The 25,194-nt window shown below is 42.4% G+C and overlaps 3 protein-coding genes and 1 long non-coding RNA gene across 9 annotated transcripts; all 4 read right to left on the bottom strand.

The window, feature by feature from the left end:
- Positions 1-970: 970 nt before the first annotated feature.
- On the bottom strand, positions 971-1,713 carry LOC117737803. The gene is made up of 3 exons (XR_004610066.1): positions 1,612-1,713; positions 1,288-1,373; positions 971-1,155 (listed from the first exon to the last, which is right to left on the bottom strand). It is a non-coding gene; the product is annotated as an uncharacterized LOC117737803 (long non-coding RNA).
- A 7,081-nt stretch (positions 1,714-8,794) lies between these two features.
- LOC117737929 (transforming growth factor beta activator LRRC32-like) lies at positions 8,795-11,120 on the bottom strand. Of its 4 annotated transcripts, none has more exons than XM_034544180.1 (2): positions 10,885-11,120; positions 8,795-10,778 (listed from the first exon to the last, which is right to left on the bottom strand). In XM_034544180.1, the coding sequence occupies exons 1-2, from the start codon at positions 10,972-10,974 to the stop codon at positions 8,913-8,915; spliced, it is 1,956 nt and encodes a 651-aa protein (XP_034400071.1). In that variant the 5' UTR covers positions 10,975-11,120; the 3' UTR covers positions 8,795-8,912. The 4 variants fall into 4 exon arrangements, with proteins under 4 accessions (XP_034400071.1, XP_034400070.1, XP_034400069.1 ...); XM_034544179.1 differs by having other exon boundaries at positions 8,795-10,781; XM_034544178.1 differs by having other exon boundaries at positions 8,795-10,781; positions 10,873-11,120.
- Positions 11,121-11,290: 170 nt separating this feature from the next.
- LOC117737930 (tumor necrosis factor ligand superfamily member 13B-like) lies at positions 11,291-13,444 on the bottom strand. 3 transcript variants are annotated; one of them, XM_034544184.1, is made up of 6 exons: positions 13,208-13,444; positions 13,011-13,086; positions 12,829-12,885; positions 12,633-12,745; positions 12,398-12,542; positions 11,312-11,920 (listed from the first exon to the last, which is right to left on the bottom strand). In XM_034544184.1, the coding sequence occupies exons 1-6, from the start codon at positions 13,391-13,393 to the stop codon at positions 11,805-11,807; spliced, it is 693 nt and encodes a 230-aa protein (XP_034400075.1). In that variant the 5' UTR covers positions 13,394-13,444; the 3' UTR covers positions 11,312-11,804. The 3 variants fall into 3 exon arrangements, with proteins under 3 accessions (XP_034400076.1, XP_034400074.1, XP_034400075.1); XM_034544185.1 differs by lacking the exon at positions 12,829-12,885 and having other exon boundaries at positions 11,291-11,920; XM_034544183.1 differs by having other exon boundaries at positions 11,293-11,920; positions 12,398-12,745.
- A 299-nt stretch (positions 13,445-13,743) lies between these two features.
- On the bottom strand, positions 13,744-24,981 carry LOC117737406 (ectodysplasin-A-like). Its single transcript, XM_034543355.1, has 8 exons — positions 24,511-24,981; positions 18,517-18,616; positions 16,644-16,682; positions 16,187-16,357; positions 15,796-15,830; positions 15,623-15,674; positions 15,056-15,186; positions 13,744-14,763 (listed from the first exon to the last, which is right to left on the bottom strand). Exons 1-8 carry the CDS (start codon positions 24,832-24,834, stop codon positions 14,503-14,505), a joined length of 1,113 nt encoding a protein of 370 aa, XP_034399246.1. The 5' UTR covers positions 24,835-24,981; the 3' UTR covers positions 13,744-14,502.
- Positions 24,982-25,194: the final 213 nt, after the last annotated feature.

Here is a 25,194-nt window from a genome sequence, read left to right on the forward strand (position 1 = left end):
TTTTGTTCTGGTCAAACTCCTCCCTGTAACCGTAGAAACAATAATGTACAGTAGCAACAAACTGAATGCAAGTGAAACACAATGTGCTCATTTGTCTTGTACCATCAGATGATCTACAGCTGTTCACTAGGCAATGAGCCTTTCTGCGTCACTTATGACAAATGTAGTGGGAAGGTTTGGGCGGCCTGGTAATTCTTTGAATGAACTAAACCTCATTTATATTTCCTCTATGGAAGAAACAGTAATATACAATACAGAAACACGGCACACACACACTTGTAGATAACAGTTTTATTATGAAAGTAGAGATAGATACGTACACTGTAAATTCAAAATAGAACTGCCATTGTACAATAATTTTTCTGATGATTATTATGAAAGGAAAATTAAATAACAGACCTACTGTATGTGGCACACAGACACTTCAAGTACCACTTACTAGAGGGCAGGTAATTAGACTGAACTGGCACCGTCTTGTGGGAGGGTTTGACACACTTGCTTGGGTAAATGAAGGGAAAATGTTCTCAATAAAACCATTTGTATATTACAATTAGGTATTTATGTCCCGACACAACATACATGCATTTAAAAAAAATGTCCCCAAAAATATTCTTGTTTCACACAATATTCAACAAATATGTATGAAAACAATCTAAATATTCTTTAGTTGCAATGATATTATAGAGAACATTACCTTTACACCCTCAATCACTACGCTATAGCTTTGACTTTATGAATTGTAATGCAAGAAAAAAATACAAGAACGCGGATACAAGCTACTTATTGAGTACTAATCCAAATCAATGCGTTCAGTCTTAATGTAATGTTCATTCATAATACATACGTATTTAAATATCCTTGATGCATCTTTGTACTGTATCATTTACACAGCTGCTGCAGATTGTCACGGCGTAACCTGAACTAGATGGTCATCTTAAATGTAAGAATCCTTAAACGTCTCCGTGTTTGGATTGGTGCGTTTCATTTGTATTTACATTTTAAATGGTTCATTGGCTGTCAAGACATGCCAAACAAAGTTACATAGGATCTGAAACATTCCCTACTCTCTGAATTACTTCTTACTTGGAGTATAGCACGAGATGAGGTATTTCTCCCACTCAGACTCCTGTTTCTTCATTTTAAGTTGACTTGTGCCTAAAGAAAGCAAAAAAAAAAACACAAGATTTGAAGAAATGAGAGCTGTTCTGGTCATACTCAGGCTACACTGCCACCTACTGTAGATGCACAATTTGGGGTAAACTATTTTTAAATTGTAACTCAACTTACTTATTTTCATGAGCCCAACATTCTTCAGTTTGTTGTGTTTTGCGTGTCCGTTCTGGGCCAGTCTCAAAGACACTGATGCACCCCTCCTGTAATTTAGATTAAACCATTGTGGAGTTAAGATATTGGTTCATATTGGCCTTGAAACCATCCAGTATATACACATAAGGCCAACATAAGCATATATCCAGTCCATTTACTACTACTAAATGCAACAAAACATGTAATTTGTACAATGTTAGCAGGTAAAATAAAACAAAGGGGCATACTTATTGTTAATTCTAAATGTATAATTCACAGTTAACCGATTGCTTCCTAATTAATTACCTCATAGCTCCAAGCTTTCCCTTTTCCAGGAACAGCTCGACTGTGACTTTGGGCCCCTGTGGGTAAAGTCTGGCATAGAGCGTTCTGTTGTGCACCATTGCTTTGAACCAGCACACTGCCTCCTCCGACCAATCACTTCCATTCACAGGCGTCACCTCGGGGGAAGGAAATGAACAATAAATACCATGAACTGAGATAATTTATTTCCTTTGCCCAATAGATAAGGCTGTGACTAATCATGTGGACAAACGCCAACACTGTAACCGAGTCTACACTCACAGCAGAGGACAGTATTTTAACCATTTTCACGGATGCAAAGCTAAGAGAGATAATCTGCAATATTGTAATAATATTCACATTAATATTATAGAGTACTTTTTTATTTTTACGCTTTGGCATCGTGCCAATACACTAAGGCCACATTGAATAGAAAATCTGAACGCCCGCTCGAGAAACTGCGTCACGTAATTGGGATAAATCGTTGCAACATCCACATTGCAATAGTCACATCGTAAGACTTATGGTTGAATGCACTTATTGTCACTTTGGATAAAAGCGTCAGCTAAATGACATGTAATGTAAGACGTGCGCAGCCCTACATCCAGTGAGTCCCATTAATAAACCTAAAGTCTAAGCAGGAACGCCAGTTTCATAAGGAACCGTGTATATTTTTACACTTCAACGGGTTTGTGTCTGCATCTTTCCCTGCTCAGGTTGGCCTGAAAGTGGCTCGCACTGCTCACAGGTGTGATTTTTTTTGCCATCACCATTCATATCTACACAACCAATGCGTTTCAGAATAATTTGTTACTAGAGCACATAATTGATTGAAAGAGCACACACTTTTTTTAAAGATCTAACCTTTTCATTTGCCCTTACCCTTTTTGCATGTCAGTTTTTTTCCAAGATCATGCAGCTGTAATCGGAAAACATTCATAATATAACCCTCCCAATGCTGGTTGTACTCTAAATACAAATATTATTAGTATGGAACCACTTACATTTACCAGCGAGACCCCGACTGCCTGCAGTGGTAGGACGGCCATTTCTGCGGTCAGCTCTTTGATGTTCAACAGTGACAGGCAGGCTTTGTCACCGTAGTCCAGCTTCTTCACCTCCACCTTGATGGATGTCCCACCATCAGCGGCATTATTATCTGACACCAAAAAGGCAGAGAGCATGGCATGGTTAAGCTAAAAACAATTAAGGAAGAAATTGGCTGCAGGCGAGCAAAGTGACACTGCTACCATCTAGAGGTATGCATTTGTAAAACTATTCCAATACACAAAACTGGACGCACCTCCACTAACTCCACATATCTTCGTCACCTGAGCCCTGCACCATTGTTCTTGCTTAGGGAACCAACCCATTACTTTAGTTCCAATGTCTGGAATGCAGCTCTGCTCGGCATACGAACTACTGGCTTTCCAGCTGCTGCAAATGAGAAAAAAATATAATGACAACCAGAAACATGTGGATTATTTTATTATTATTTTTTTTTTTAAAAGCAGCAATGAACAAAAAAGGAAAAGTGGCTTCATACATTCTGTTAATGAGATCAGGGTATCAGTGAGGGTTAAGAGAAGCCGGATAAAAAAAGCAGACAAGAGATTAGAATCCATGCTGAATGACTTACTCTGTAAATAGGGCCTGCAGCGCCATGATGGAGTCTGCGTGTTGTATGTAAAAGTTGCCTGGACTGACAATATGAGACACCACAACTTCAGACTCTTCAAACCTTCGGATATGGAACTCAGGAATGCTAATGCAGCTAATAGGTACCCTTTTTGCATCAGCAAAATGGCTCGCATGTTCAGGTTCTGTGCATTGCAGAGGTTTGGTTTTCCACTGGATGTTTAGACCGGAGTCCTCTTGAGCCATGTTATTTGGGCAGTCCTTATTATCCAAGGGGTGAGCTTCAGATTTCCCATGTCCCACCTCTGTGAAAATGTCTCCAAAATCCCATAATTCAGTCTTTGTTGCAATCACACAAGTGTAGGTCAGAGAGCCACTCGATTCCACTCGTTTTACTCTGAACACTGGGGCTTGGTTTTCAATGTCTGCACATAAAGTTTTCGGAGCTAATGCATTAATCAGATCATCAGTCACAACATGTCTGAATTGGTAGCTTTGTGTTTTAATGGTAGGCTCCAGTGGCAAACTTGAAAGGCACAGACTCCTACTCCTCTCCATGACAGTGACCTCTAGTGCACCCATGTTTTTAGCTTTTGCTCTCAGGAAGTGAAGCAGCTGAGAGGATGTTTGTTTTTGGTGTTGCACCTGGACATCTTCCTCACATCCCCAGCTCATTAGTGGTGTTATTTTCATTGGGTTAGGGTTACTGGTCTCAGGGAATATAGCCTGTATGGGAGGCAGTATTATTGGTGGCCTCTCTGGGTTAGTCTTGGGTATCTCAATAATCGCAGGTGGAAGAATCACTGCATCTGATCGGCATTTCTCCTCAAAAATAACAGAATGTTCTTTTTCTTCAGCCTGTAAGTGAGGGGATGAGCTCAAAGTCGCAACGGCGCTGTTGTAGCTGGACGAGATGCTGCATAACATGCTGTCCTGCTGGACAGCTGCAGGCTGGGAGATGAGAAAACATTTAAACTGCTGGTGGGACAGCGTGGCTCCAAGCACCTGGACTGCTTTGGCTATGGAGGACGCCATGAGCGAGTTCTGCAACATAGGCCCAAACTTGAGAACATCAGTCGTTAGTATTTTTTTGTCTTTGAGTAGCTGAAGCCGATTTGCTCTCGCTCCATTTTTGACAGTAGGCTGGACACAAACTTGTGGCTCTGGAAAGATGAGAAAAGAAGGAGAGTCTTTTGTTAAATGAAGCTGCAATGAAAATCACACACTAAATTATTGAGTAATGCTGATGGCAGATTTCTATTACATCATTTTTTTTTACATTTGTCTACATGTGTATATCAACTGGATGGATGTTAAATATACCTTTTAAATCACATACCGGGTCACAAAAAAATTCAAAAAGAACATAGCAACTTTCTGATACAGAAACCAGTCATGCTTCCCTATGTCTTGTAGACGGAAGATTGTGGAAGCAATCGGTCGATCAGTGCTAGATCATGGTGATGCGCCCCTTAATGTCTACCATTAAAGCTATAAATGGATACATCTATGGCACTCATCACTGTTTTCTTTTTTTTTTTTTTAAGTTGGCCTTCTTGTTCCATTAGAAGAAACCAGCATGTCATAACCGCAAAGTAAGCTTTAATGACTGGATATTGCCCTTTTATCCAACTTATTGGCTGACACAGAACACATAATTGCTTACAGGACTAGCTAGTGCTGCAGCTTCTTATAATTAACACCGACCTGTTAAAGACTGCTTTCAGATTCTTTGCACATTGCATTTGGAATTAACTGCAAAACAATACTTTGAAGTTGGATACACTGGTTCCAGTGGGTCAATTCAGAAATTGAGTCAAAAGCCTAATAATTTAAGATGCAACTGTTTTTAAACTTTGACTTATCTAAATGTACCTATTACTGTATTTTTCCCCCCATTATATTATTGTAATTGTAATTATGATGAATGCAGAATGTCACAGTAGCAGCCAGAATTTATTCATTCTTGACTTACCGACTGTCAGCTTGTATAAGCCGGAGAGCTTGTCAATGGCTTGATATTTTGCATCCAGAGCCTGAACCAGATCACTGAAGACACCGACAGTGGGGAAAGGGGAATTCAAGAAACTTTGAACATCTTCATAGGCCTGAGGGGGAAGTGAAACAAGTGATTTTGTAAGAAAAAAAATTGGTTAAATTTGTATTTAACAATAACAATTATTTAAACACATTACTGGTCAATTGACAAATTAATAAAAATACCCATAAAACTAAAAAGGTGCCAACTCACTAACATACTTAATTTTGTGACATGTTACAGATCAACATATCAAGCTAACTAATGAATTAACTGGAAAAGTATTCAACACATAGGCATTGGTTAAAGCTCTGGCAACCCTTGCGTGTAACTTTCCTAGGGGCTTTGTTTCATTACACTTTTGCAATCTCAGTCAGCAAAGTAAATGTATTGGTGACGTTAGCAGGATTGACCACGATAGCTAGCTAAGTTACTTAAATGAATCCACAGGTCACGATAACCTGCTATGTAGCTAGCTAAATATGTCAACCTAATGCCACCACTAACTTACCTTGTTGGTGAAGTTAAGGAGTTCTTGATCAAGTGCATTCCGGGCAATCTCCAGCATAAAAAGCTTGAGAGTTAACTGCACTTTCTGTGTGATGGTGGCGGGGTCCGGCCGGCGGTGGACGGCCTGCTGCGGAGTCATGGTCGTCTGGTCGGCAGTTAGCTCACGTTAACGAGCTAACGGCTAACACGCTAATGGTTAGCATTAACGAGCGAACCGCTAGTTGTGTAGCTGATGTTAGCGAGGTTCAAAATGGCAATGAAGCTGCATCCGCGGTTGTCAGTGAAACGTGTCCCGCTCCTTCTTCAGCCTCCGAAAGTCATCGACGAGCCAGCACGAAAGGCACCCGCCATGTTGAAAACGCCTTTAATTGAGTGTAGCTAAAGTACCTTCACGCTAGCTGTTGCATTTGAAGGAAAGGTGTGGTATGACGACGTCGATGTGAGTGGACGTCCTAATGTCTATAACTCTTCTGTTACCGGAGCTGACTTTATTTTTAAGTTCACCGTTCCTGGGAATCAGCATCACAGACAACCTGACATGGTCATCACATGTCCCCATCCTGGTGAAAACCAATAACAACACGACTGTGTTTTTAAGGAAACCTAAGAAGGCAAAACGTGAAGTTGCACGTGCATTGTAAATACATACAAAAGAAAATGAGAGCAGAACAAACAGCTATATGCTTAGATAGTGTGGGAAAAAATAAATACATTACCCTGTTGGCAAATAACTTGAGACACATAGGCTTGTATTACTTTATTGTTTTAACTTTTGACGCATGCGCAGTAAGGCCCCCTGAGGACAGTGACCCTAGAGTGGAAGCTCCACACAGCAGAAAGCTACAGAAAGGAACGGAGGTTGCTCGAGGGCAAGGACTCAAGGTTAGTTGAGAAGCACTCACTGATAACAGGGAACGAGAAGACAGACAGTGGCTTACTGATGCTCGTACACATAGAACAACTCCTATGCTGAGAGAACAGTTACAGCTAGTTCTCAGGAGCTGCAGCTGTGTTTATCAAGGCCACCTCATCCCGCCTACAACGCCATGCCCCCACCCTTGCACCCCGACAAAATGCACACACACTGATGGATGAAGACCACCACAACCAATGGACGTGAGCCAGTGTGAGTGGACAGTACTCAGTGCTCCTACCAGACAGGCTTGGTATAAACCTTGCCCCCTCTGCATCAGTTTTGACTTTTAATCTAATGGGACCTGATAAGAGGAATCCTATATGCAGCTTCTGCGCACTCTGTTTAAGCGCCTTTTTCCTTGGACACTCAACCCTGTTGGGTGTTCAACGTAGGACCGTGCACGTTTAACTGTACGGGAGCATTAACTCTGCTTTTTATTACTGAATAAATATTGAGAACTAACTTTACTTCACCGGACTCCGTTTGCTCATTAATTGTTGGGTTGTACTCCACAACAATAGTAACTGTTTCACGTGATGGGTTTACAGAAGAACTGACACACACAACAATGGATTTCAATCTGATTATAACAAGATGTGTGCAACATTAATGGCAATGCCACTGACTTGTGCTACATTTGATGTAAGATAAACTGATTCTTAGAAACACTTCCAAAGTCTCCGGCTCAACTGGGCATGATAGGCCTACTTGTAATGTTGCGGTTTACTGGAAATACAGTTAGTGTGAGAGACTGACTGATAGTTTCCAATAACTTGCTCTCTGTGCTAGCAAACAAGCTGCTACCAATATCTACATGTCAGCTACCATTAACTACTAAGTAGAAGAATGAATGTAATTTACTACTTGCATTCCTATGGTTTTACACCTAATACTATCGACACAATGTTCTTTTCTTTCAGTGCTCTTTGCTTGAACTTGTCATGCTGCTACTTGATCTAGTTCCATCATTTTGTGGGTGGGGCCACAGACATTTCCTACAGCTATATTGCTCAAGAGCCAGATTGATAGGCATCCTGGCTCTTTGGCACTTATGCTGGCATCGCAGCTCTGGCTGTACCCGGTGGACAAAGTGGAAATGGGCAAGAGAAGTGCTAAATGGCACTTCGCCTCAGTTTTACAGGAGAAGGATGTGTCAATAAGAAGACAATAAGAGGTTTGCTTAACAGGATAACCTCCTGCAACAGCAGTTTCTCCCCAGTGAACCCTGAGCTACTTTATTACAGAATGTAATAAAATCCTTAGAATGACTCATTTATTTTACACCTCAACATGTCATGAGGCTTTTTCAGCCCACCTCGTTGTCTGTGGATCAGCAGTGTGGGATTCAATTCAAAGATTGTTCATGTGTTGTTAGCTTAACCTTTCTTGAATATATTTGTATTCAAATACCCTGTAGAGGGGTCTTATTCTCTGAATCCATATTCAGTGAGAATGCTCTTCACACTGTATGATCAAAATCTTGATTTGGTGTAATTAAAGTTGTCCAACTAAAAACAGAAATTCACAATTCATTCACAATGAACCTCAGAGATTTATTTTGCAGGTATAGAAAAGGAGGACTGTCAACATATCTTATGTACAGCATTTTTAGTAGTATGTATAGCATAACTGTTGCCACATTCAACATTGCATTTCATTATCAGGGCCAGAGTCAATTATACATTACAAAACACAAACATGCAGAAAGTAACGGATCTTGTATTGTATGCGTGTGTATGTGTGTGTGAGTGTGTGCACAAGGTCTCTTCAGATTCAGAGTTCAGATTCTGGGAATTTTGTGCAAGGCCTCACAGACGTCATAACAAATTGACTCAAGGCTACACTTTTAGTTGCTTGCAAACATTTCACAATGAAGGATGGACACAAATGATCTGCCTGATCAGCGATTTGGACCATAACCAAACACCATTTTTTGCTGCACAGTTCACACAGTGTGATGCATGTTATACGAGATTAATAGTGTGCACGGGGAGTCATAAAAGAAAACCCTGAATGGAGATGAGTATAGAATTGTGTTAGAAGATTTCACTGAATTTAAAAGTCAAGCAAAATTAAACTCAAAGGGATTTCAGTTACTTTATTTTGCTATCCAGTTTCTCACTGTTGTATTTGAGTTTCTTACTTAATGTAACCCATGTGCGTAGATAGAACCATGTCCAAAATAAACCAATGACCACAGATTTAACGTATCACACTATTAATGATCTCTGTGCAACACACCTTCCTGGTGAGTATGACGAGCACCGTTGATATTACAGTTACAAAAAAAACAATGATGACCATTGTTCCAAATTGAACTTCCTGTGCTTTTGTATGAAACAAACAATACCCTGAAGGCCTTTTCAGATACTCTGTCATCGCAATGTTTGTATCACTTGTGAAGCAGACAGTGTCATTGACATCAGGCAGTTTCATCTTCAGCTCATGTACGATTATCAGCCATCTACTGTCACAACAGTTGAAATTATTTCCACTTATGTACATAAGATTAAGGCGCTTCGATAAAGCGAGGATCAAAGAATTGTTTAAAGACACAAAATGATTATTTCTTATGTCCATTTCTCTCAGAGGAGAGCAGCTCAAACTGCTGGGTATCACATCGAGGTGGTTGTTGGATATGTTCAGCTGAGCTAACGCTGGCATGCAGGGTAAAGACAGATCAGAGCTGGTCATGTTTATTTCACTGATGATCAAGGACTGAAGAGTCGTTTGCACACCCTCGAATGCATCCCGTCGCACTACCATATGTGAATTTCCTGCAAGGTTCAGAGAAACCAAAGAGGTCTTTAAAAAAGTGTTTGGGTGAAGCATTTTGATGTTGTTTTCTTTAAGATTGAGGTGTTTAAGAGTCCTTAGCTGGCCAATGACAACACAGGAGCGGCTGAGATCTATCTCCTGTGTTGATTGGTCAATAGAGGCACAAGGCTGCACAGAATTGTCTTGTAGATTCAACGTTTCTATTTGTGTGAGCGCATTGAGAAAAAGTGGAGAAATGTATGCAAGTCCGTTACTCTGCAGGTTAAGGTACTTTAAGGAGGGAAAGAAAAGCTGCCGACGGAATCCTGAAACATCATCATTTCTTATATTCCAGGTGATGTTTTGCAAACAGTTGAAACTAAAATTCAGAGTTTCTAATGATGTCAGACGGCTCAAAGTCTCCAGTGGGAAAGACCTGAAGTGGTTATAGCTCAGATCGATATATATCAGTGGCATCAGCCTCCAGTTTGAGTGTAGGTGATTTTTTCTAACTGTTTTCTCACTCATAATCTCACTATAAAGATCATTGGCCTCTGATACCATTGTAGCCTCAGAATTTAAGGCACCAACCAAATTATTCTGTAAATGCAGATACTTCAAACTGTTCATTTTTGGAACAATTGGGAAATAAAGGAGTTTGTTGTGACTCAGATCAAGAATTTCCAGCCTGTACAACTGGTCATCCTCACGCGTAACAAAGAACTCAACTGAATTTCGACTGAGATTCAGATACTTGACTTGATGTAATTCAAAATCACAGATATGCGCAAGGTTGTTTCTGGCCAAATGTAGCATCTCTAAGTGGCTCAACGGTTCAAATGTCCCCCGTTCGATCACCGATATCTGATTGTTATCAATAGTGATGGCCCTCAAATCTTTACTCTCTTTGAACAAGTTGTGTGAAAGTCTTGTTAAAGCATTACCAGTCATCTTAAGTTGATCAAGAGACGATTTGTTTCGGAGATACAGCTCCACTGCATCCTCACTCAAGCCGTTCATCGATATGTCCAAACTCTTCAGTCTACTGATGGATCTGAGGGCTTTGCTGTTACTGCCAACGTCGTTGTTCAGCGCATTTCTCGACAAATTCAACTCCTCAAGTCGAGCCAGGTCTTCAAAAGCGCCCTCGGAGATGAGATCCAGCTGGTTGGAGCTCAGGTCCAGTTGCTCCAAGTATGGCAATGCAAGTTTGTGCAGCTGTCTGATGAAGTTATTGGACAGGTCGAGCCTCCTCAGCCTTACATCCAAATCCAGAGGGACAGAATGGAGGTTCTGGTTGTTCCAGGCTTGCTTCTTGAAATGAAAGGCACATTAATCATAATGAGTGAGCCGTGGAAACCACACTTGAAAAACAATGGTAATGATATTATACAAAATAAAATACATTTGAGTCTACCTTTGGCTCGTCATGTGTCAGTCCAGTTATATAAAGGTCGTGGCTGATTGACCAGAGTAGCAGGAGATTAGAGAACATATGTCTTACCATCCTCCCTCTGCTGTTGCTTCTGCTCAACTGTAATACTACTGTTGTCAGAGCTCTCACACACACACACACACACACACACACACGCTCTTATAGCCAATGCTTCATGAAAAAAAGGGAGAGAGAAAACAGCTGTGGACACCAGATAGGCACTGGGCATTCTATATTTATTAAGGCCTGACCACTTTTATATCACTTTATATTAAGAAAATATCTGAATGCTTTTTAATTTGGATAAAAACAGGCTTTTAGACTAAGATGGTCATATTTCTGTGTTTAATGAAACCAGTTATACAGATTCATACATTCAAAATAAGTGATGAGCCTTAACCCTTTACCGTGAATACAGGCATATAGGCATTTCAGTCATGTTATCCCATTTATAACAACTAAAAAGTCATCATGATATCTTTAAGTATTTACAGCATTGAGCAGTTTGTGTCTAACAGGAAAACACCCCCAGAGCAGAGCGATATAAATGTTTACCTTTGTTTGTTCCTAAACGGAAACCATTCTAAAATAGGCGAGAGGAACAAATAAACAGATGAGGTGGAGACGTGTTAAAATAGACTGTTGAAAGGAGGCGGAGGCACACATAAACAATGCTCGGGGACAGTCCAGGCGGACTACCTGAAAGATACACCATGAAGCTTTACAGTTAAAGGCTTTTATTTAAGAGTAGTAAAGATGGGACCATCATTAAAAGAGTCCCTACAGTTTTCCTCCTCCTGTCAGTCACTCGGTCCTTTATCAGCATCCCTTCACACAGCTCAGTGTCAGTTTACATCCTGCAGAAACAAGCTGCATGCTTATCATCTTCATACTGTCTTGTTTCAGTTTAGCTGTATGACACCAAAAAATGTAAACTGTGCGTCCATAGAGATGAGTGCATGGGGCCTGTAGGGTACCACCAATTCAAGCTCATCATCCTGATGCAGCTGCACAATGCCTGAAGGAGAGGATACATAGATGAAGGAATCAGAGGTATACAAAAGAGGTGTACAAAAGTTATGCCCTCATTTGGTGTTTTGAGATAATACTGGAGAGGCTGTTTCAGTTAAAGGAATCGTGCAACATTTGTGAAATGGGGAAACCTCATTTTGGAAGTCAGGAAGTCACTACTTCTGGACCATAATCAACCAGAAAACCACAATGTGTAATATTTTGGTGCAAATTAAGCAAACAAGTGTCCCTTGGTGAATTTTGTTTTTAGCTTTGGACAGAGCAAGATTAGCTGGTCCACGTGCTAAGCTAAGCTAACCACCTGCTGACTGTAGCTTTATATTGACCATGTAAACATGAGAGTGGTATCAGTGATCTCATCTAACTCTTGGCAAAGAAGCGAATACGCGTATATATTTATATATAGATGAATACTTTATCTTTAAGTGGCCACAATGCAAGGCCGCAGTGTCGCCTCACTGACCTGCAGTGTAGCACGTATTGGCCGGAGCTTCATCGGGCATCTCCTGCAGGCAGCGCAAGAGCTCTGTTGATGTCGTCCTCGTTCTAGTGGAACCCAAACTTTGAATGATATGACCCATAACTGTACTTGGGCTTTTGAACAAAACCTGTGGATTTAGCAGAACATTAGCGGAACAGTTGGAACAAATCAGATCTAATTTCAATTTAGTTATGCTTGAGTTACAGTGACACCATACTTGTCCAAACACCAAGTAATATCCATCTTCTTGGACAACAATTCTGTTTTCCTTTTGTGAAATTGCATTTCCTTGTTGGGCAGAAACAGTCCAAGGGATCACTGTTATATTTCCTATGGGATAAGGCAAGATATACTTATTCAAAAATAATGGCATACGGTGTGTTCAACAGCCAAAGACTTGCATTTAGTTTTACCTCTTATATCTGGCTGTTTGTTAGTGTTAGCTGTTAAATGCAGGAATGATGTTGGAGCTGGCAAGAGGAGGAAATAAACATAATACTTTAATTGAATTAACTTAGCATATACCGTTTATGGTCTCACTACCAGATTAGACCGTAGCTAATGGCCATATTTTCAGTTCTCGGCTCCAACCCACCTCTGCAGCTGCCCTGTTGCCGTTTCACTCTCCTGGAAGAACTCTGAGCTTTTTGAAAAGTACTTGGCTTTATGTCCTAAGAGAAAACAAAGCATTAGGACAGAATTTATTATTGCAGCGCTGAATACTCACTAATGGCATCAATCTCAGTAGTACATTGTCCAAGATGACTCCATCCTCCATAATCAGTGATATACCTCTCTTGTTTTAGACATCTTGGCCATTTTCCCATTGACTCCCTCAGAACGTGGCTGATTTAATTGTAGAATTATCTCCCCTTGGAGTTTGCGAAAATCATTTTCTAAAAGACTGGCTCTGTGCACCAGGAAAAGACTCAGACAAAACATAAATGCTGCTAGTGATAATAAGGCATTGTAAATCATTGTGAGACGAAAGACAGACTCGATGTTCTCACGTTACTCAAATGGGTGAGGTCACACATCAGTTAACCCCGGAAACCTAAATGTTTCAAAATTAGATTCTAAATGAGGAACTGTCTTCTCTCTGCCTCTCAAGATGGAACTCGTTTAGATAGCTTGAAGATTAGACACATTTTCAGTGTATTGTGGAACTTGCAAAGTCAAAGCAACTTTTTTAAACAAAAGCCAAAAAGGCCTCAAAGAACATCTTATGTTCCTATCAAAACTCCTGCCAACGGACTCTATATGGGAGAGAAGTTTTTAGCCGTTTAAATCAATACCATCACAAAGACAAGAGCCAGACAAATGCATTTAGACAGAAAATGAAACATTTTAATCCATCAATCAACTCCATTTACAAAAGTATATCCCTTTTTATATACAATATGTACAGAGACGTATAAACAACTATCATTTTTCCACATGGATTCATTCATACGGTAACTAAACAATAGCACTGTAACAAAACATATCACTGATATTCTGCAGGGATGCTGTAGTGCAAATGTGTGCAAAATATATAGTGCTGTTGCTTTGTGAATACCTTATAACTCCATAGATACCTTTATACTGGCTTTAAACTTGTTTTATTAACCTAGGGGCATATGGTGCTTTAAGCGCTTGTTAGCTTACTTATAACTGTTAATATAATTAAATTAATTAAAATGGCCAAGTATACAAACTGCAAATAAAACATTTTGAATAGCTGGTGTTTTCAGAGATACAAGATCATCATTCAACAGCACTTGACAATATGTAAATATTAAGTATAATGTCAGCGCAGTGTCCTTCCTGGTTATAAAGAGAGATGCCGTCTGTGTTGACTCAAAAATGGTGACGATAAATTGAAACTTTTGTTTGGTGAGGCTCATCAAGGCTCATCTCTTTGCACAGACTCAATGTGAGGGGGGAAGTGGAACAGTCTATATTGTCCTTTTTAATACAGAACTGTGAAAGTGAACAAAAGTCACCCGGGGGCTTCCTCAATGTTGATAACCCGGAGGATTTAAGTTTCCTCGGAACAGGGGCAAGACAGGGGCATTTCATGTCGAGGGCAGGTGGTGGTGTAGTTATCAGTTCTGTCCAGCAGATGGAGCCTCTCCAAGTCTGACACTTCCCAGGAAGGTGGTGTGGTTGGTCATGCTGATGAGCGTGTCCTCATACACTATGCGGATGGAGATCCTCTGGCCGGCGCGCAGCAGGCTAACCCCAGCCGTGTAGCAGGTGTTGAACTTGCGCTGGCCCGTCTCGATGCTGCAGGTGCAGCGGAGGAACGGGTTGGAGTCCACCATCACCTCATAGCTGGCAATGTCGGTGAAGTTGAGGTAGTACACCTGGTGGAGACATAAAATTCACAGAAGACTGAGACGGGTAGTCAAAACTAATCCACATGCTATTTAAGAGCTTGTTTAAAGTTGGAACAGCTGGAATATCAGAGTAGCAAACAAGGGTTTAAGTAGTCCACGTTCACTTTGGGAGAGTGAAAATAAATATTTATCATAATATAACTCAAGCCTTTATGGATGAGCAGAGCGAACAGGTTTTTAAGCTTAGCTACAGACAAAATGCCAGTTCTTTTGACTTTGAACTGTTAATTATAAGAGTTGCGTCAAGGACCGTACTCACTTCTACCTGACTATAGATGAAGTAGACACCGTCCAGCAGCACCTCCAGCTCGCCAGAGCGAGAGTGCATTTTAAACACGCGGTGATGAATGGACACCATCTTCCAGTTCCTAAGGATGCCTTCAGAAAGATCTGAACAAGACCCAGCAAACAAACAAGAGGCAAACAGTCAACATAAACAGCTCTCAGAAGTGTTTAACTACAACCAGAGCTCAGTACAGGCAGAATATGTAAACCTGCTCATGATGCTTACACTCCTTTTAGACTGATGAAGAGATGCAGGGTGACTTAAATCTGCTAACATGCGTGGGTTCTGCTCTTGACCAGAGTTACCACGTGTCTAATTTATAATACAAGCCCAGTAAACCAATTGTGTAATAGCTATACAATTACTTTAAGGCAACTACAATCTCACATCATCTTGAAGTAAATATTGGTAGCAACATTCTGAATCATAAAATCGTATGTTTATTCTGGTGCAAGTCTGTGTATAGTTGAACAGCTGCAGACCCAGTTCTTTGACAAAGGGCGTTGACACATTAATCATTTTAATAGACAGAAGTCCCACCTTCTCTCACTTGGATGGTCGTCTCCTGCCCTTGCAAATGAACCACTGCCGGCTGAGAAGTAAAACAAACAAAAGATCTCTGGTGTGTAATACACATTAAAACAAGAGAACAGCTGTTTCATCAGGGATTGCTTGTGGGGTGAAATTTAATTTCAATAGCTGACATGCTCTACCTGGAATTCTTTTGTTTTGGTCTTATCGGGAACTCCTGCAACAATAAGGGAGAGAGACATGATACATTTCTGGCCTTCAACACTGCTGGGGAACAAATGAGATGATGATGATGATTAAAACAAAACAAACACTGAAATAGTTTAAAGAACGATCACTGCTCTCCCACACTATGTTTAACATTCTGCATCAGAAACTCACAGTGAAGCCAGTGAGTTCATCGATTTTGACAACTTGAGCCCCTTTCGAGTGTGGGAACGTGTCTTCATGCGGGAAACAAAACTGTAATCTAAGAACAAATCTCTCAACTCGTGGGTGTTCCCCAGTCCTCTGGCTCGAGTATTGGCTATCTCTGCGCAGTATCTCGTCATTTCTATTTAAAAGTTTTAATACCTGCTGGACCTTGAGTGCCCGGAGGTCCCTGTGGCCCGGGGGATCCAGGGGGTCCTGCAGGCCCCACAGCGTTGCTTCCTGGAATACCGGGGATTCCAGGGATGCCCGGCGGCCCCTGTGGGCCGGGGGGACCAGGGGGGCCAGGGGGGCCCGGCACAGACCGTTTCTTCCCTGTGAAGAGAGAAAGCAAAATGGTTGAAAATAAGCAGGTTAATCTTTTGACTGTTGGGTCAATTTTATTTATTTAGCGCGACATCTGCACAGCATCTGTAAATTATTGTATTAAAGGATGGAGGCAGGAATAATGTGCCTGACAGACAGAATCAAATATTGAATCGCTTTAAGTCAACATGGATGTTGTATTTTGGATGACAGAGATACTTCCAGAAAGTAGGCAGCAGGTAGCAGTCGAATCAATGACCATGATCACTGAAATGTTGTCGGATTTATGAATTACCTTTTTTCTTTTCTCTCCTTCTTTCCCTTCCAGTGGATTCTGTGAGAAACAAAACTTGTGTGATTAACCTTGAAATGGTCTCCTGAACAATTATCATCTCAGATAACATCTCGAGTATCCAGCTCACTCCGTGTAGGTATCCTAAGTGGGCTAAAATAACAGATTCCGATGTTCGGCACTGAACACTGGAGTGGAGGTATGTCAGTCTGTGGTATCTTCTAGTGTAGTAATTTGTAAGTGTGGTTTCACCTCCTCTGTATGAACAAGTGCCTTAAGCATTCACAGGCAGTGGAACTGGAGAAGATCATTAGAGAGATACTTTATCCTGCCAAAATCCTTTTCTTTGAATCAAGCCCAGATGGCGAATGCAGATGAAAGTGTGTGTGTACATGTGTGTGTGCGCGCGTCTCCCCTTTACAACCGTGTGTGTGTGTGTGTGTGTGTGCGTGGCTCTTGGTGGGGCATCTATGTCAGTGCTTGAAATACAAAATGCACTTGGTGTGCGTGTGTCCGTGTTTATGCTCCGTGTGCAGCTGAAGAATCCTTTTCAAAAAGCCGTCTCGCTGCTCTTGTGTTTACCATGTCATTACAACTACAAAGGCCATTTAACCTTAAAACCTCACAGTTTGAGTCCCCCTCAAACATATGGCCAGTGTTTCTCCTCTGGCTAAATGACTGGATGCATCCGCATAGATTTCTCTTAACGAGCAGCCCTATCTGGGATCTGGTGCCCGTTAGGAGTGCCCAGAACACACGCACACACACACACACACACACACACACACACACACACACACACGTGCAAACACACACACATCTAAGGCTGAGATTACAAAAGCTTTTGTCTGTGCGCTGAGAGCAGAGGAGAGACCTGGGAATGATTAGTGTTTAGAGGCTCGGGACTTTACTGATTTATGTAGAAAGTCTCAAAAGGTGAGTTTTTTCTTCTAATTTAAACACAATCACTAAACTCTCCTCCCCCTCCCCCCCCCCCTCCCCCCAGTATTCAGTGTCACGCCACAGACATTGGAATGCCTTGTGATCATGCTGCACTTGTTCCACTCAGACATCAAACTTCAAAGGCTCTGCTTTTTTTTTTTATTTGCATAGCTAACATTCTAAACAAAAACTACAAAAGCCAATTCAGACATATTGGCCATGTGGTTCTCTGTGGAACCATTGATTACGATAAATCAATTTGGGGGAATAAATGAAAGCCATCAAAGTCTCAGATGATAACCTCTTTCAGAAACGGCCACCTGGTTCTAAAAAATTAATGCATGTACCATGAAGTGATTTAGTTTTGTCTTAGTTTCCAGAGGGACATACCTGAGTGAAGTTCTGCTTATTCGACAGAAAGAAAAGATATTTCGGGGACCTGATATTATTTTGGGGAAAATCAACACAGGCTTCGATGTCTGTTTCAAATTGGTGAAACCCTCCCAAGCTCCATATTGTCCTTGTTTGCTATCCAAGTAATAATCAATCCCATGCCATTTAATCCTTTGCTCTATGAACTCTGCAAAATTATGTGGTGGAGCTGCTTTGTTAAGCAAGCACAAAGCAGTAAAAAAAAAAATCAATTCCACAAGTGAGAAACCATCAAATTGTTTTGAAAATGTAATAACTTTAAGACCACCGAAAGCTATTTACATTGTACTGAATCTCCTCGAAACCAACGAGACTTACAGAAACTATTGCTCAACAGACGACGAGGCCGCTGCCGAGCACAGATCCAATAAACAGACTGATGCAGGTGCACCAGAAAACAATGACTTGTGGTTTATTTTTGAGTGCCAGTACACGACTTCTGTATCAAGGTGTAAGGACCAGACAGTATTAGTGAGTTATGAGAAATCCAAAACAAACATACCCGTTTCTGGCGGCTTGCCGGGACTTCTTTTCGCCCGCTGAGTTATGCCCCTGTGGTCCTCTGTGGCGTGGAATTCACCATTTCTGTGTAGTAACCTCTCCTGGTGAAAAACAAAAGAACATATTGAGTATGGAAAATTTATACGGCAGGAAATTCAAGGAGGGCCACTTGCTGTATACACCGAGACGCTCCTCCGAACATGAATACCACCTTATATTGATCCTGTGGAGCAAACAAAAGGAATGAGTGATACAAGTATTTGAGAGTGAAACCCAATTTACAAGTGGCCTTTTCTATTCTTGGGCTATAATGTTTGAACAGAGACAACTTGGGGCATTTGAAAAGATGTGACACACTGTCAGCCAGCACATTCATTCGTGGCCAAGTCATTGTCTGTCCCATTGGGGCTGTAACACATCCTGTAACCCAAGTCACTTTTGTCTGCGTTTCTGCCGTTTGAGACAGTCACATCGACAAGACTGCTCTAAAATTCACCTTTTTGTACAAAAGGAGGACGTGAATTGTGGTTAATCTGAGAGCAATACCCATTCATGGGGCACCTGGTCTCAGCCCTATTCAGCGGTAGATGAATAAGCTAAAAAAAAATAAAAAATGGGGGAGTCAAAGAAAAGGATCTGAGCTCATCCCTAAAAACAGGAAACGCTATGCTACAGTGGTGGGGTGTTCCCATGGGCGAGTGAGTGGCGGGACAAACCGCATGCCTGTGTTCTTATGTGACTGGTTCTGGTCGACCTACATTCACATGAACTCTGTAAGACGTGCTGACCTGACTGTGGCACGCTCGAGATGAGGCCGGCACCCGACACCAACAAAAATGTTTTGTGCCGAGTATTCGGAGTGTTAAACGAGTGTTCGAGCAGCCAGTTTGTGAGCACATCACATTCGGAGGATTCCCAGAATCCAAAAGACAAAGAAGCCTTCTTTTCGTCGAGCCCCGTCAAAATTCGAGATCGCTTTCGGTCACACTTTGGAGTGTCACTGTGAATAATGGTGTGAGTTTGAGGCTCACAGGCTCTCGATAGCCGATGACAGTCAACCAGACAACTAATAATTGCGCCGGACTGCTGGGACTTTGGTTGGTTTTTTCTTATTGTTGGGAATGAATCAGACAAGCTTACTGACAGACACTTTGACCTCTCTTTTTCCTTCCATGGGGACAGTTGGGTACAAGATGACATACTCTGTGTTTCCAGCTGTGACGCTCAAATAAACATAGTTGTGTTTACTTCAAACCCCGGCGGCGAGAGATCTCCTTCTCCGGCAACGCGGCGTGAACTCCCAGTGCCTCTGTGTGGTTTTCAAGCAGAGCCACTGAAAGACCATAAGAAGACAGACAGGAAAAGTTATGTTTCGAGTTTCTTCCATACCTCGCCTCAGATGTGGGAACCCCCCCCTACTCCCTTGTGGTAAGGGATGAGCGGTATCATGTCAAACACTCCCGCTGGCTGTGTCGCTGTCCAGCTGCGTCTGACCTTATAAGTGTGGGAATTCCAGCCTGATGAAGGCTACGTGTTGGAGGGGTTCATCCGCACACGCACGCACGTTCCCGAGAGCAGCGAAGTTTGCTGTTCATTTGGTGTGGACAGGTGTCTCCACATCTCCTCTCCAGCTGTTGGCATATCGGGACCTTTTACCTCTCAAAGGATTCTGTGTGTATGTGCAGGCATATGGCATTACACTACCAAACATGATTCAATAGCCAATTTAAGACCCAAAAACAAACAATCTGCTAGGCTACCACAACAACTGGTGCGTCTGTTACACATGTAGGCAACATAATGATCTTTAAATTAAAAAGAAGTTATGCAATTATATGACTGAGAAATGGTTCTGCGCCCTTGTTTGCTTCATTTCACTTCATTACAACATTTACAACCTTCGTACCCTTCAAAGGCACGCAGGGTTACAGTAAATCAGGATGACAACGTGTTGGCATGTATGCCAAGTGCCAACTATTGAGTAAACCATTCTTTTCCAGCACAAGGGAAAAATGCTATTAATTAGAGGGCTTTCAAATCTTCAAAGCGTGGGTGTGCTGTTGCGCGCAGACTCCGCGATTCCCCGTTGCTCTGTGAGGATATGACTCAAATTCAGTCACCCCAGGGATGTATAATTTAGTGATCACAAGACTTCTTTTTGCTCTAATTGCACTTACTATTGCACCAGCTTGTATCTATTCCCATTACTGCACTCGTACCACAGACATCTATACATGTTCAAGACTTTTATAAAAAATAAAAAAAGGCTCCAGCGCAAGTGTTTTCTGACCAATACTGTTCCTAAAACATTACGGTTGTTGCAGTGTCTAAAGGACTACATTGCGGTTGAGAATGAAGTCACAGGGTTGAGGAGGGCTGGTGGCTGTGGGTGCCAGATGCTGCAAACTGGGTGCCCATCACCGCTCTACAAGCATGACTAACTTTAATGGCATGCAGACTGCTGAGAGATGTGACAGCGGGTTTTCTTCTTAAAGTTACACCAAAAAAAGGAGGGTTTCTTTCCACAGCCAATATCAGACACTGCTCTCTAGGAGCTCCATGTGTTTTAAACCATAACTCGGGTGATTTAATAACAGAATCCATAGATAGCACAACCTAGGGGAAATGTCAGCAGCCAATCACATTTCCGGTTGTTGCAACACTGCTGGCAAAGAGACTCCCGGCCAATGTTTGTGACTCTGGACTTTTACTGGGTGTCTACGCCATCCGTCTGTCAAGACTGTTCAGTCTTATATGGAAAGGTCTGAGGCCTCATACCTCTGTTGTTTTAACCTCCTCTGCCATGTGCTTTTATAACACTTGTGTCCATACTGATTCATTCCATACTGCACAAATGATACTGCCGTTTTAACTAATGCTGCACAGGTCACTATTAAAAGTAGATGTGGGTGACAGCCCACCCCGGCGCCCCAGCGCTTGTACGCTGTTGAGGACCTTGTGTCCGATCAAACTGACTTTTTTTAATAGCAGTTAACTAGACTCCAGATGTTTCAGCATCTGTTCGCTGTGGGACTTTGAAGGCATACATCAGAGGAGAAAATTATTTCATATAATGGTTATAAGAAAAATGTTAGGCTGAAGAATAAAACGCTATCAGAGCCAACACAATTAAATATTCCATGGGGTGACTTTTATGACGTGCCACTCACTTAGGTCAGGTGAACGAGGGTCAGGCTGCCTGTGAGCAACACTTGCTCTTATTCAGTAATGCCCTGCATCACACCCGGGCTTCAGACCCACGAGCTGCACACACCTGGGAGGGGCGTTTTACTGTTGGAACTTCGCAGGTCTGCAGGACAGATGGGGTTTACTGCCTTGCTCAAGGGTATACCAACTGTGACTGTTGAGGGCATGACAGTTTGTCTCACACCAGACACGGACGGGTTATCTGCTCTCATTTAGAAGCTACCAGTTGGATTTGGAAGAGTGTGAAGTGTTATGTTACTTTGAAGTGCATGTCAGACATTTTGGGAATACCTCAATCAGAGATCTCTCCAAACTGTTCCTCCTTTTATTGCACAGTTTCCTGTTACACATAGTATCATTGTGAGGAAAATCTCTGAAGATATATCAACAATATTGTTTTATAGACATGCTGACAGACAAATGGGCTTATAATGTTACAAATATGGTATGACAGCATTTTGCTGGCTTATTTCCTTTCACTCCCTTGGATCACACCCCAACCAAAGTTACAAGCAGCCCCCTCTGTTCACAGACGGATTCTGAAAACCGATCAGACACTTGTAGCGTTACACTTATGTAGCCGAGATCTTTATCTGGGCGTGATTATCACTTTCTTCAGATCAGTTGTGGATGGATATCATGTCAGTACAAAATGTTGTAATATAAGTAGAAGATGACAGATGAGATTAAAATGCACTCCAATGTGACCAAACCTAAACCTGGATGAAAAAATATAATATAATATTACTAGATTCAAAATAAATTTGGTGCCAGAACAAACAAAGGACGGTGTTTTCTTTTCATAATCAAATTCAAGCATTACAAGACTTTCCCAATGCATAGACACAAGAACGTTACTTTTTTTCCTTTCCATGAGTGCTTAAGAGAAGATATTAACATCTTCAAACTATTTTTCCTCAAGACAACTGAGCAAAAGTTAAGCCACTAAACAAACGAAATGTTTGATGTCGACACTGACCAGACGGTTGAAAACTGAAAACCCCCCTGAAAAAAACACTTAATTTGGTGTGCAACGCTGTTATTACGAAGACAAATACAGTCCACTTGTCTGTTTCAAAATAAAACTTAACCACACAGCCGAGTAAGCTCCAAACTGAGGTTACACATTGATACTATAAGATCTTTACGATGACAGAGTGCATTATGTTCTTCATATCTGCCGCATGCAGGCCTACGTGGTGTGTTTGTTTGTTCCCGGTTGTGTTTGCTCCGTTTTCTCTGAAGACTTTCCATGACTTTTACACTTGTCTGTATAGCTGCACATCGCATCTAATCTGGCCGAGGCTGCTGGAGTTGCTTTGATGAAGGCGTGTGTGAATAATCTAACAAACAATTTCTAGCTCAGCAAAAGAGATTCTTCAAAGGAAATGCCAGAAAAACTAACAAGTGCGGCTGCTGCGTCCGAATGCCACATGCTCCCGTTTCTCCAACTATGTAAACTGTGGGATGTGTAATCAGAGTTGTTTAATGCAGACATCTGGCAAGGACAGCATCACAGCGCTCTTAAACATTTACAGCTGGGCCACAGTCTTTCACCTCATGAAGCGTCACCATCTGGGTTCAATACTAGGCCCATTTCACTCGCCTTTAACTGGGGAAACCAAACTAAAATAAGCTGAGCAAAGGACACATTGACGACTTAGTGAATGGGCCGAGCTTCCCACCGAGAGGGAAATGCTGCAGAGCAAACACCAATACCAGCAAATGATCTCTCTAATCTTTCCATGCCTCCGCCCTCCAAGTTGACGCTTCTGCACAGCTAAGTGTCCGGCCAATGCCCCACACAGAGGATCGTTTTCTCTGCAAACAGGTTACACAACCGGTGACACGTGAGCTAATTGAGCAAGCAATGCCAAGTTGAGACCTACGCCTGGTCCCTTTGTACTGATGGAATTAGGGATTGTGTGGTAATGGGGATAGAGGGTTGGTGGGGGGGGGGGGGGGGGGGGGGGGGCCAAAGCCACAGACAACAAGATGAACATTCAATCAGCCCTCTGCCAGAAAAGAAAACACATGTTGAGATGAGGCTGGCTCAGCTCCAAGTACCAACTGCTCCATCTAAGTCCTGATGAATTTACATCAGCCCTTGGGCTTTGCACCTGCTGGTGATCCTGTTAATTTTCCGTCCACCTGCTCCAGCACATCGACTGACCAGTCTCTGTGAATCCAACCGGGCAGGCTGCCTAAGTTCTGAGCATCGACCTCTGTCTGTGTGGGGATCTCTGGAAACAAGAGAAGTTGGGTGACGTGCTTCGATTCAGGAAAGAGAAAAGCCATCCCTGACGTCACTTGGTTAACTGTGGCCTTTTGGTGGCGGCATGTTACTCGTTTTTTTTTTTAAAAAGGCACACTTTGCCCCCACACCTCTCCCACTTCCTCCCCCGGATGAGTTTACCTGAACAGGAGACGTTGGCCAGGTGACAGACTTTAAAGCGCATACCTTCGTGCATTTTTGTCCAAGAGGCTGAATCACGCAACGGAAGCATTAGAACATATTTGTCTGGAAACTGGAGCTGGCAAACCTCGGTGACAGGCTACTGTAAAACAAGTTGCCCAGAAACATGCCATGACAGCGCACAGAACCCGACACCGCGACACGGGAACCGGAGACCTGAACGGAGGTGAACGTACACGAACAGCCTCCGCGTGAGGAATGGAAACAATGTCGCCTTGGATGAGCTGCCGCGGCTCTTCATCATGGCTTCTTTTTTAATTTATTTGTTCTTATACTTCAAAATAAAATAAAAAATAAATACATATGTTTTACCTCATGACCCTCTGCGCCGCGGCTGACGCCGGAGTCCTGTCGCGGGTGCCCGGGCGAGAGCACCGCCGCCGGGTCAGCCAGGTCACTGACCGCAAGTGTCAATATTGAATCCCGCTTCTGGTGGATAATTTCCCTTTTGACTTCGGACCGCAGGTCCAAATAGCACACCAGGGTGACAGCGTGCAGAGACAGCGACAGCAGGAATAATCCCAGGAAGACAACGCTGCCGCTCCGACTCCTGCACTTCTTGTTGCACGTGCACGGAGCCGCTCTGGGCATCACTTTGTCCGGGAAGTGCTCCGACGGTGAACCATCGCATGCCATTATCGGACGGAGCGCGAGTCAGATGCTCTTTATCTCGGCATAATCAGCTGGTTCGTCTCGCGCGGGCCGCGGCTATTCATTGACGTGAAGACTCATAGGTGCAGCTGCCGCAGGTCGGCGCAAACTTCTTCGAGTGTCTGTAGTAACAATGGAGACCCGCCCACCTCTTGTGTGATTGGTCGAAGACAATTACGAAGCCAGACAATCCGGGCCGGAGGTTGGGGGCTTGATGCGCCAGGTGCAGTAGTCGAGCGACACCTAGTGGACAAAGTGGGCAGCTGCAACACCTGTGCGACGACGTGATGCGGGCGCGAGAACATTCCTCTCTTTATAGCTTCGGGTTGTGTCATTATTACTCGG

This window comes from Cyclopterus lumpus, chromosome 10 (genome assembly GCF_009769545.1).
Source record: "Cyclopterus lumpus isolate fCycLum1 chromosome 10, fCycLum1.pri, whole genome shotgun sequence".
NCBI lineage: Eukaryota > Metazoa > Chordata > Actinopteri > Perciformes > Cyclopteridae > Cyclopterus > Cyclopterus lumpus.

Coding starts and splice junctions, on each gene's coding strand:
- LOC117737929 (XM_034544178.1), bottom strand. CDS start 10,974: ATGGTAAGACATATGTTCTCTAATCTCCTGCTACTCTGGTCAATCAGC. Junction 10,782..10,872: donor AGCCAAAGGTAGACTCAAAT/GTATTTTATTTT, acceptor TTTCATTTCAAG/AAGCAAGCCTGGAACAACCA.
- LOC117737930 (XM_034544183.1), bottom strand. CDS start 13,393: ATGATTTACAATGCCTTATTATCACTAGCAGCATTTATGTTTTGTCTG. Junction 13,087..13,207: donor AGATGTCTAAAACAAGAGAG/GTATATCACTGA, acceptor GTTTTCTCTTAG/GACATAAAGCCAAGTACTTT. Junction 12,886..13,010: donor GCAACAGGGCAGCTGCAGAG/GTGGGTTGGAGC, acceptor TCCTCTTGCCAG/CTCCAACATCATTCCTGCAT.
- LOC117737406 (XM_034543355.1), bottom strand. CDS start 24,834: ATGGCATGCGATGGTTCACCGTCGGAGCACTTCCCGGACAAAGTGATG. Junction 16,358..16,643: donor AAGGAGAGAAAAGAAAAAAG/GTAATTCATAAA, acceptor CTCTCTTCACAG/GGAAGAAACGGTCTGTGCCG. Junction 15,675..15,795: donor CCAAAACAAAAGAATTCCAG/GTAGAGCATGTC, acceptor TTTACTTCTCAG/CCGGCAGTGGTTCATTTGCA.